General features: G+C 43.6%; 1 protein-coding gene across 3 annotated transcripts in view; it reads right to left on the bottom strand.

Annotated features, from left to right (window-relative positions):
- Window positions 1-12,093, bottom strand: part of BRPF1 (bromodomain and PHD finger containing 1) — a 43,275-nt gene that overhangs the window by 2,368 nt on the left and 28,814 nt on the right. For all 3 annotated transcript variants that reach the window (XM_033926329.1, XM_033926328.1, XM_033926327.1), the window contains exons 10-14: window positions 10,326-10,613; window positions 6,885-7,032; window positions 4,883-5,019; window positions 3,820-3,938; window positions 1,467-1,621 (exon numbers count right to left, since the gene is read on the bottom strand). In XM_033926329.1, the coding sequence (XP_033782220.1) occupies window positions 1,467-1,621; window positions 3,820-3,938; window positions 4,883-5,019; window positions 6,885-7,032; window positions 10,326-10,613 (847 nt within the window). The remainder of the gene's footprint in view (window positions 1-1,466; window positions 1,622-3,819; window positions 3,939-4,882; window positions 5,020-6,884; window positions 7,033-10,325; window positions 10,614-12,093) is intronic.

Here is a 12,093-nt window from a genome sequence, read left to right as displayed (position 1 = left end):
TGGGGGTAATCATTAGTGGAGACATGAAATCAGCCAATCAAGTAGAGAAGGCTTCATCTAAGGCTAGACAGATGCTGGGATGTATCCGTAGAGGCTTTGTTAGCCGGAAGCCAGAGGTCATTATGCCGCTGTACAGAAGCATGGTGAGACCTCATCTGGAATACTGTGTGCAATTCTGGAGACCGCACTACCGTAAGGATGTGCTGAGAGTTGAGTCGGTTCAGCGAATGGCCACCAGGATGATCCTGGGGCTCAAGGATGTCTCGTATGAAGACAGGCTGCACAAGTTGCGGCTATACTCTCTCGAGGAACGTAGGGAGAGGGGAGATATGATAGAGACGTTTAAGTACATCACTGGTCGAATAGAGGTGGAAGACAACATTTTCCTTCTAAAAGGGCCCTCGTCCACAAGGGGACATCCGTTGAAAATCAGGGGGGGGAAATTTCATGGGGATACCAGGAAGTACTTCTTCACTGAAAGAGTGGTGGACCATTGGAACGAGCTCCCGGAGCAGGTGATCATGGCCAGCAGCATACAAGATTTTAAGAATAAATGGGACGCCCACGTCGGATCCCTACGAGGGTAGCATAGAGGAGGGCAGATTGGGGACGAGTGATAGAGTGTAGATTAGGGGAGGGTTGTTGGAGTGGGCAGACTTGATGGGCTATGGCCCTTTTCTGCCGTCATTTTCTATGTTTCTATGTTTCTATGAAGAAAGAAAGGTGAGAAATGTGATATCTAACTTCTTGCAGTGAAGCCACGATGGATCAGAAAATTCCCACTTTGATCTATGGCTTCCAACTGAAGTCTAAAGATAGTCTTCTCGCAGTCACCCGGTTCATAGACAACCCCGCGAAAGACAAAGGTGCGCGCCGACTGAGCGCAAGACGGAGGTGCGCGCCAAAGAAAATTACAGTTTTTAGGGGATCCGATGGGGGGTTTTGTTGGTGAGCCCCCACAGTTTACTTAATAGAGATCGCGCCGGCGTTATGGGGGGTTGTAACCGTCCACATTTTACAGTAAACTTAACTTTTTCCCTAAAAACAGGGAAAAGGTGAAGTTTTCAGTAAAATGTGGGGGGTTACAACCCCCCACAACGCGGCGCGATCTCTATTAAGTAAAGTGGGGGGGGGTTCCCCCCACACACACCCCCGTCGGAGCCCTAAAAACAGTAATTTTCTGCGGGGCGCACCCCCACACTGCACTCAATTGTCTGGGCGCGCCTTTGTCCCGGCGCACTTTTGACCTGACATCCAGTCACCCTCATCTAGCCTTACCATCTAGTCGCCCCCCCCTCCTTCCTCTCGTCACCCACCTGTCTCAATTATGTCCTTGTCCTTAATTCCCCCCATTTTAATTTTTTTCTTTATGCAATTTTAAATATCTTTTTCATTTCTATTATTGTAAACCGACCAGATACCTGCGATGGTCGGTATATCAAGCTACAAATAAACTTGAAACTTACCAGGTTCGCTTGTTGTCGAAGAAGAGTACGAGGTAGAGATGTTCTCGTGCTTCCTGAGTCATCTGCTCTCCCAGTTTTAAGACTTCAAGAGGGGGCACTGGAATCGGAACCCCATGGTGGAACATTCCTTCCCGTGGCATCTTCGGGTCAATGATCTGTCCAAATTTCAGGAAATCAAAACTTAATCGGACAATCGTCTTTTTAACCCTTGCAGACCACGGTGAAGGGTCCTTGAATGGCCACAAAGCCAGCTGCTCTCTAATAATAATAAACACTTCCTTCTCCGATATATAAAATATTACAACATTGCTTCAACAAAGCTGACACAGCATCGGCCTTGCTCAAAGCCTCCCATTTGCATATGCCCAACTATACAATAATGTAAAGGTCAGCCAAGGTTTCTTTGTTTGTTTTTCCCCTTTACATTTTGAAAGTAGTTCACACCAGAAAAACTCAAGTAACTGGTCTTATTTGCCCTTGATAGGATGAAACACCATTACAGACAGCACTCGACCTAATGGCATGGGGACTGATATTTAGAGCAATTTAAGCGGGCCAGAGATGCTCTGGTGCACTTAAATCGCTTGTGGCTATCCAACTGCCTTTATTCTGCGGCACTAAGCTGGAAGAGCCGCTGAATATCAGCTGCAACTGCCCCCCCCCCCTAAAAGAGGGCCTGTTAGGGGCAGGACAGGGAGGCAGTGCTGGGGAGGAGCCGAGGCTTAAGCAGTCCCTGGAGATATTCAGCTGAAGCCTGCGTAATCTAAGTGGCTGGATTTAGGACAGATGAAAAGCCAACTTCAATTTACCTACTTAGCTTTATATGGGCCCTGGCTGAATAGACTGTTTGGTTAAAAAAACAAACTAATGTCCCTCCCTCCCATTAAACTCAAATATCTGGCAGTTCAGTGGGGGGAGGGTCATTGGGAGCAGGAACGTGGCCCCCTGGTTCTCCTTTGCTGGCGCCTGGGAAAATAGATGCTGCAACAGCTCATGATACCTTATGTAGTAGCACGAGAGGTCATGGCAGCCATTTTTTGAAGCGCTGGCAAAGGAGAAAGGGGGGCCGCACTCCTGCCTTTGATGAGCCCCCTTCCACTGGACCACCAAGTATTTATGTAGGCATGGGGGGGGCATTCTGGCAGAATGGGGGAAAAGAAAGAAGGTGGAATTGAAGCAGGAGAAAATAGAGGAGAGAGATGACAAGGGAATTAGAGAATATCACCCTCCACAACTCCAGGAGCAAAAAAGACACAAAACACTTTCCCCATACTCTTGCCCTGGAGAAACTGTAATGCACACATATATGAGAGTGTCAGAAAAATGTCTCCCCCCCCCCCCCAAGCAATCCTGAGTTTGGGGGGGCAGGGGACAGAGAGCTTGCACTACCACCTCTCCTAACATGACTTCCTTATTCCTCCTCTCCCAGTTAAGCCTGTAGCAGGATCCCGCATAAAACAAAAGGAATTGACCCCCAAAATATCCACAAAGAAGAAAATCCAGAGAAAACAAAAAAAAACTCTGTGGAGTGACGATGTTCCTAAATGGACTTTATTTGAAAGTGTCAAAGTTCCAAAGGTACACTGAAATCATCCACATAAAAATAGATTATCCACATAAAAAGCCTTAAAGGACCTAGTCCGCTAGGGATACATGACCCAACACGGTCCGCGTTTCGACAAACAGTCTTCTTCAGTGGTCCCTGGGGGTCCTATAAAGGTGAGTACGTGGGAAATGCATTTCTATTGCAAATGCAAGCAGTGTCTCACTTCCAACTCACCACACAATTGTTTCCCACGTATTCACCTTTATAGGACCCCCAGGGACCTCTGAAGAAGACTTTTTGCCGAAACGCAGACCGTGATGGGTTCTGTATCCTTAGCGGACTATGTCCTTTAAGGCTTTTATGTGGATGAAATTATTTTATGTGGATGATTTTGGTGGAACTTTGACTCTTTCAAATAAAGTCCATTTAGGAACATCGTCACTCCACAGAGTTTTTTTGGTTTTCGCAGGATCCCGCATCCCACTATAAAGAAACATTGGAAACAATGATGCACTGTTCCTCCTAAGATGAGCAGGATTCCCCCAATTGCATTTCTGCCAGTGAGGGGTGATGCTTTAATTCTGTATTTTCCAATTGCTAGAACCAGGCAGGTTCTCTGGAGTCCTGCAGAGTGTTCATGTCCCTCACTATTGAAAATGGGATAGTGAAGCAACACCCACCCCATCCCCTGGCAGAACAGTAGGTGGAGGACTTGCGCTCAACTGAGAGGGTTCAGTACAGTAATGAATGTTAAGTGGAGGCCAACCTCACTTAAACCATGGCATAAGAAAATGTGGGAAACACTACCAGCGCTGGATAGGATGGGTATCCGCGACACTTGGCCCAAACTAAGTCCAAGGAATCCAGAGGGGAGTCTTCATCTTCCGACAGCCAGCCAGCTCCACGGCCCATACCTTTCCGCACCACTGTACAAAAGACGAAGAAAAAGGAAAGGAAACAGTCATGCCGTGTGTGGGACAAACCAAAATGTCTCAAGATGGCTGGTGTGGAGACAAATTTGTCCCAATCCTGAAAGTTTTGCCACTGTCCCTATCCCATTCCTGGAAGCTAATAACAACAGTTTATATACCGCAGGACCGTTAAGTTCTATGCGGTTTACAAAGATTAAAAGATGCTATAAATTGAGCTCTAGAATGTTGCTGCTTACGAATTGAAAGCGTTTGAGGCTTGTGCAGATGAGGACGGAGCTTAGGCATTGGTGGAATGAGGCATTGTGACATCACAATCTGAGCTCTAGAATGTTGCTACTTATGATTTGAAAGCGTTTGAGACTTGTGCAGATGAAGACGGAGCTTGCAGGAATGGGACAGGAAAAGAACTCGCGGGGACGGGATGAGAAATTGAGTTCCTGCGGGGACAGGGAAAAATTTGTCCCCGTGTCATTCCCTAATGTGAAGGTGACTTCTGTGTCTATCCTATTAGGAGAAGTATTGAACAGTCATACAAAAATGTGTCATTCTTCATAAAAATGACTCAATGAGCATGGTTTTGTACTTTGATATGCACCACAGCTGAGAAGAAAAATGTTTTAAGTCACATTTTTCCCACTGGATGTAAAATTCATTTCCTGAACTCTTCTCTTCCAGTTCATACTTACGAGGTAAAAGCTTCTCTTTGTGCATCATAATCACAAATAACCATGGAACCATCATCCAAGCAACCTGTCTGGTTCTAAAAGCTTATACCTTGAGCTACCACTGATAAACGTGTGAGCAAAATGCAAGCAAATAGTAATAATCAAAAAAATTGTGTTCCAGGATTCAATGTTTGCATCCCAGAGGCCCTGTAAGTGGCAAAGCTCTTTGGTTCACATTTGTCACGGCCATCAAATCTAGCCGGAAGTACTCACTGCCATGGCCGACGCTTCGTCCACCCCCGGCAGAGTAAGACTCGTTTTCAGTGCCAGACGTGTCTTCACTGCTGTCTTCGGGAAAGTTCACACGGGAGAACGACGGTTTCCCTCTGCCTTGCTTAGAAGGGGTTGTGCTGAAAAGAGAAATGACGGCCAAGATGTCCAAGTATGAATTCAAGCCATTCACAAACACAACACTCAATAAAACGTTAATTATATTCCCCGTTTACTGAAATGCCACTGCCCACCTTAAGGACCGGTTTATGAATCTGACATTTGTTTTTCCAACACTGAATGTGAACGATTGGTAGCATTGCTACCAAATTTTAGTTGGAGGTCACTATACGTTGCAGCTTTAACAAGTCATAAATATCTGCCCAGGCATTATGAGGTGTTTTTTTTTTTTAATTCTTTATTCATTTTTACATCTTACAACAAGTTGACAATTAAAATTAAATGCATCACTTGAATTTCTGCCATATTAACAATAATACATAAAAATGTAATCCCTTCCCACCCAAACCTCCCTTAATATATGCAATTAAATATATCCTATGAAATATTCATGACAATAATTTCTCAATGGTCCCCATATCTCTTTAAATTTTTTATAATTCCCTTTTTGTATGGCTATTGTTCTCTCCATCTTATAAATGTGACACAATGAGTTCCACCAAAAACTGTCATTAAGCCTGCTCCAATTTTTCCAATTATGCGTGATATGTTGTATGGCGACTCCTGTCATAATCAATAAAAGCTTATTATTGTTTGATGAAATTTGGCTCTTTCTTCTCATTGACTTTCCAAATAGAATCGTGCCATACGACAAAGCCACAGGATTCTCTAATAAACAATTTATTTGGGTCCAGATTGATTTCCAAAAGGTCAAGATAAGGGGACAATAGTATAACAAATGATCTAATGTCCCAGTCTCAAGATTACAATGCCAGCATCTATTAGACTTAGAGCTATTTAACTTCTGTAATCTAACTGGGGTCCAAAATGCTCTATGTAAAAGGAAAAACCGTACATCTCATTCTCCAAGACCAAATTCGTGGCCACTGAGACGCAGTAATTTGATGCTTGATCTCAATGCTCCAAATGTCCCTAAGTCCAGTTTTAGGTTTTTTATTTACAAATCCGTTTATCAATTTATACCACTGTGCGGCCTGGTGTCCCAAGAAGTCCACCTGAAAGCATAAAAATTCTAAACTATATTGCGTATTAAGATTTTTCCATTCAGGGAACCCTGCCTGAATGGCCTACTTCAGTTGCAACCATCTAAAGATTTGTGATTTATTAAGACCATATTTATGTTGCAGCTGTGAGTTTTCTAATGTGAAAAGTATTCAAGATTCCCATTACTCAGAAGCTTTCGATGCTGAAGCAGAGTAGAAGGTCGAGAACCAGCTATGGAACTCGCTCCCAACTCATCTTAGAGAAGAATCCATACTAGAAAGATGGGCAGCCTAGATGGGCCATTTGGCCTTTATCTGCCGTCATGTTTCTATTAGCTTCGGCTTATCTAAACATTAAAACGCTTAATCTTTGACTCGCATCTATTTTCATAAGAAATTTTGCTCTTGTCGTGCCCCCAACCTATCATTTTTTACCTTTATTGCTAACTTTTCTTAATAGCATTGTAGTACTATCCCTTTTTCCTGTTCGTTTGTTGTCCAAAGTTTTGTCTTGTTCGTATTTTTCAACTGTCTCGTATCCCCTATTTTTATGATTATGTACATTGCTTAGAAATTTTTAAAAGCGTTTTTATCAAATTTTAAATAAACTTTGAAACTTCAAATCTCATTGATGCTTCTTGTGACCTTGGGTAGGTCACTTCACCCTCAGGCAAAAACATAAGTTGTAAGCCCTCTGGGACGGAAATGCACGTACCTGGACGTAACTCACCTTGAGCTGCACTGAAAAGGAGAGAGAGCTAAATTCAAATAAAGGACTCTTCCTGATCAGGCATGTGGCAAGTGGCCTTGGAAGCAGTTACCTGGTTCGGTCAGAAGCGGCACTGCTACTGCTGCTGGTGCTGGAATCGGAGTCAGAGCTGCTCCGCGGCAGATTGCAGTCGTTCCGGTAAACCAGGAAACTTTTCTTTACCGGTTGATTACTGCCACTGAAACCATTTGCTGGCAAATCTGCAGCCCAGAAAGCATGAAGGGAGAAGGAGGGGGGGGGGGGAAAAAACCATCATTTGATACCAAAAATCTGCACTGGGAGCTGCCAGTAAATTATACTCCAAATGCTGCTAGCAGAATGCTCAAACGGTTTTGTCATTTTTTTGGCACTGCGCTCATGTAAAAAAGCAATCCCTCGAGATCCCCAACCTCATACCTTTCAGGCCTTAACTTGCTCTCTCAAACCTCTCCTTCACAACTGTGAACTAATTCTCTACAGTCTCTTCCTCTGTAAACCGCTCTGAACTGCTGTGGTATTGCGGTATACAAAAATAAAGTTATTATTATTATTGTCTAGTTAGGCAATTTAGTTGAAAGAATGCATCAATTAATCACATTCAGGCTTGGATTCTTGAACTGGCGCCAGTATCACCAGCTGCCTTAAAAGCAGCCGCCCATCGTGCGTCGATCACGCATTGGCACCAATTTTGGAATCGTACCAATGCAAAAGATAGGCGCCGGAAATGTAGGCCAGGGTTTTCCAGGCATCTATCTTCACATGAATCGTGCCTAAGGAGGTGCTTTAGGCCGCCTAACGCCACTTCCGGCATTGGCCACGCCTACTTTGGCTTTCGACAGCCTACAGCACCTTCAAAGGCGCGATTCTGGCGCCAGTATGCCCTTCAAATAATCTTGGTTAAAAACGCTGTTTGGGTGGCGTTTGTAACGGAGGTATGGGGGTGCCTAGAAAATCAGCGCCACTTTGAGAATCCGGGCCTCAGTCTTTTTCAAAGCTATTTGTCTTTGAGTGATTGGTACTGATTGTTTGGGGGATGAAGCAATAAGCCTACAGACGCCCAGACATTTGAGTTCCCCAGTAAAAAAGACAAAATTCTTTTTTTACCCCCATATTCAGATACGAGGAGGCTCCCTCACTTCAAGCTATTAGTTAGTGAGCAGAGGTGACAGAGGAATTAACTTGTTCAGTTTAACCCTTTGGAAGATCACAGTACTCCACCGATATTCGCAGGGGTTCCGTTCCAGGAACCCCCGCAAATTTAAAAAAAACCCGCGAATATGGTTTTTCGTCTGTCAAAAGGTAGGCGAGGGCAGTTGGAGCACTGGCGAGTGAAGAAAATCACTCGAGGTCTGCTCCATCCGCCGCTTCCTGTTATTAAAGTCAGGCTACTCCAATCAGGAGCTGCTTTGACACGCAGGTCCTGATTGGTGTAGCCCGGCTTTAGTACAGGAAGAGGCGGTCGGAGAATACCGCAAATTAGTGAGTCCTCGCGGGGGAACACTGTATACTCTTTGGAAATTACGTTCACTGAAGTCATATTTTGATTTATCATCTTTTAGATTGCTGGTTCAATCTCTTATATAGAGCACTTTGGATTACTGTAATATTATCTATTTGGGATCTTATAAAAAAAAAACTATCAGGAGATTGAGAATCATTCAAAACACAGCAGCGCGATTGAAATATGGTTTGAAAAAATCTGAACATATTATCCCATATTATAAAAAACTACATTGGCTACCAGTCGAGGCTAGAATTATATTTAAATTTGCATGTTTATGCTATGTTGACAGGTTTTGCACCGACTTATCCTTTGAGACAAATACTTGACTAATGCAAGGAAACTTGCAAATCATATCGGAGGATACGGGAAATCCGGGTCTCCAACAGGGAGCACCTAACTGGGCCTCCGTGTGTGCGGATCGCCGGACTAGATGGACCTAGGTCTGATCCGGTGAAGGCGTTTCTTATGTTCTTAAACTCTGTTTTCCTTTGACACTAAGGGCTCCTTTTATCAAGCCGCGATAGCCATAACGCCTGCCTTGAGCAGGCGTTAGCTTTTTAGCCAGCGCGGAGGTTAGCGCGTGATTAAAAGTCGCGCGCGCTAACCCTGCTACCACGGCTTGATAAAAGGAGCCCTAAAAGGGTGTACTTCTAAAAGATTCTTGGATAAAACTCCAACTTATCGGGCTGGTGTTTGGAGCAAAATCATAAGTAATTTGATTGCCTTTACCAAACATTTAGAAAATCTTTGAAGACTTATCGAGTTGATAACTTTGTCTCAAAACTTTAGTAATGTAATGAATATGTTTATGAATGTATTTCTTCTGCATTTGGCAGGTTCTCTTGATGTAAACCGCTCTTATCTGCAAGGTATTGCGGGTTATAAATTAATTTTTTTTGTAATTATTATTATAAGGGAAGATTGAAGAAAATATATTGATCTTCTCTATGCACCAGTGCTGAAAATTGAGGGTGGGGGTGGGTTGTGCTTAGGTTTACTACAATATGCGAGAGCCTGGTCACTTCCCTTTCCACAACTATTTCCCCCACGTCTCCTTGCTTTAACCTGTTGCGTCTGAAATGTTATCATCAACAATTTACTGAATGAGCTACTACTATAAATATATCAAACATCAATCTAGTAGTATAAGGCAATTATGAGAAAAGGACCTCTGCACTTCATATCTTGATAAGCTTCTCATTCCTCAATGCCCAACACGTACACTGAAGTCAGCAGATCAGAAACTCTTGTTAATTCCTTCCATCAAAGATTTCTTTTACACCAGGAAAATACATTTTGCAGTAGTCGCTCCAACATTGTGGAACGCTCTGCCACAGCAATTCCGATTCGAACAACATCTTGATAAATTCAAGATAAGCCTGAAGACTTTTTTATTTCGCGACGCTTTTACTTGTGTTTAGAGTATTTTTTTTTTTTCCCCCTCTTTCTTACTCAACCAACCGCTTTTATAAAGCGACCCCATCCTATTCCCTCTTTTTTCAAAATATGTAACTTTTCCCCTCCTTTCCCCTCACTTTCAAGTCTGTCCAGTTAATGTCCTTGATGTACACTTTCATTATTTTTTAAATATGTATTATTTTTATTTCTTTTAAAATATTTTATTGTAAACCGGCCAGATACTTGTTGATGGTCGGTATATTAAAAATCAATAAACTTGAAACTTGAATTATCACAAAATCGTGGAGAGAGAGAAAAAAAAAAGACCTCAGAAATTTTTCACCCTTTATTTTCAGTACAAAATGCACAGTGGAGAACGAACTTGTAACAATTGTTATATTGAAGAATTGCAATGTTAAAAAAGTCTTCTGCGGAGTCTTTTTTTTAGAGACCAATGACTGTGCTGGCCCTCATGCAGGACATTTTGTACTTAAAATAAGGAGCAGAAATTTTCTGAGGTCTCTTTTATCACAATTGCCTTATACTACTATATTGAGTGATGGTGTTTGAAATGTCACGTGATTCTAACTTGTGGGAGATCATTGCACTCACCAAGAGAGGCCTCCTCTGTGGATTTGTCACTATCGCTGTCTGAGCTGGAGCTGGGACGGGGACTCCTCCCTCTTTTGCGCTGCCTTTGTGATCCCCCCATCACTGGGAGCTGTGGGGGTCCCACCGAGCTTCCCCCCTGTCCTGGAGCTATCTGGTTGTCTCGGTTCTTTGGGGGGCGTCCTGGGCGTTTTGGAGGACCTGCAGTTTTAGGGTTTTTCTTGGAGAAAAGGACAGAGGTCCTTCTGCCAACTTCATGTGCTGGGGTGTTGGAAGAATTTGAGCCAAGTCCTGCAACAAAAAGACAGAGGACAAAAAAACCAAGTATGAGAATGTAAGAATAGAGGCATGAGAAAAAGAAAAGGAAACCATGAAGGCTACTGAGTGTTTACTTTTCATTGACCAAGCAGAGCAGCTCCTAGAGCCCTAACTTACAAGAAAAAAAACTCCAAATTGCTTTTGAATAACCCCTTTCTGTATAAAGCAGTGGTTCCCAACCCTGTCCTGGAGGGCCACCAGGCCAATCAGGTTTTCAGGCTAGCCCTAATGAATATTCACGAGAGAGATTTGCATATAATGGAAGTGACAGACATGCAAATCTGTTCCATGCATATTCATTTGGGCTATCCTGAAAACCCGATTGGCCAGGTGGTCCTCCAGGACAGGGTTGTGGACCACTGGTATAAAGGACTAAGCTTCTGCATGATCTCGACTACCTTTAACCATCAAGAACACAAATGGTGCCACATGTTTAATGAATTTGCTTTATTAAATAGAAGTTTAGAGGATTTCCCAAATAATTATTCAATTATATATAGTACTTACCCCCTCCCTTACGAAGCCGTGTTAGCCATGGCGGCAAGACCTCCGACACTTAGAGGAATTTATTAAAGGAGGGGGTTAATTACAATTGTACAACAAAACTTAATATTCAAATTGTAGTTGATCCGCCTGAAAGAACTACCACTAGGGACACGCCTGCTGTGAGAATCAAACACTAGAGCGCGAGAAACCCTCCTTCCTTCTGCGATACCAAGGCCACAGGTGAGGAAGCCTCTCTTATTTTTTTAAAAAGCAGGAAAACACAGTAAATAAGACGGAATGCTTTGTGGCCCCAGTTGTTTCAAAAGTATGGTGCTTTCTATTACTGTAAAGTACTGTCCAAATCGGTTCATAGACAACCCCGCGAAAGACAAAGGCGCGCGCCGAAAACTGAGCGCAAGACGGAGGTGCGTGCCAAAGAAAATTACAGTTTTTAGGGGCTCCGACGGGGGGGTTTTGTTGGGGAGCCCCCCCAGTTTACTTAGTAGAGATCGCGCCGGCATTGGGGGGGGGGTTTGGGGGGTTGTAACCCTCCACATTTTACTGTAAACTTAACTTTTTCCCTAAAAACAGGGAAAAAGTGAAGTTTTCAGTAAAACGTGGGGGGTTACAACCCCCCACCCCCCACAACGCCCCCACAACGCGGCGCGATCTCTATTAACGCCCCCCCCCCCCGTCGGAGCCGTAAAAACTGTAATTTTCTGTGGCACGCGTCTCCGCGCTGCACTCAATTGTCTGCACGCGCCTTTGTCCCGGCGCGCTTTTGACCTGACACCGTCCAAATCAAATCGCTTTTTTATTTTATAAGTGCCGTTTAATTGCTCTCTCTTTAAAAGCCTGCCACTACAAAAGATTCTTGGACAGAACTCTTGCCTTCCAGGCGGGCAAATGGAACGACCGGCTTAGTAACGTTTTCACGCGCTCGTCATCCTACTTCAATTTTAGAAAA

Source organism: Geotrypetes seraphini, chromosome 17 (assembly GCF_902459505.1).
Source record: "Geotrypetes seraphini chromosome 17, aGeoSer1.1, whole genome shotgun sequence".
NCBI classification, from domain to species: domain Eukaryota; kingdom Metazoa; phylum Chordata; class Amphibia; order Gymnophiona; family Dermophiidae; genus Geotrypetes; species Geotrypetes seraphini.
Note: the sequence above shows the minus strand (reverse complement) of the source record. Positions and strands in the feature narration are given on the sequence as shown.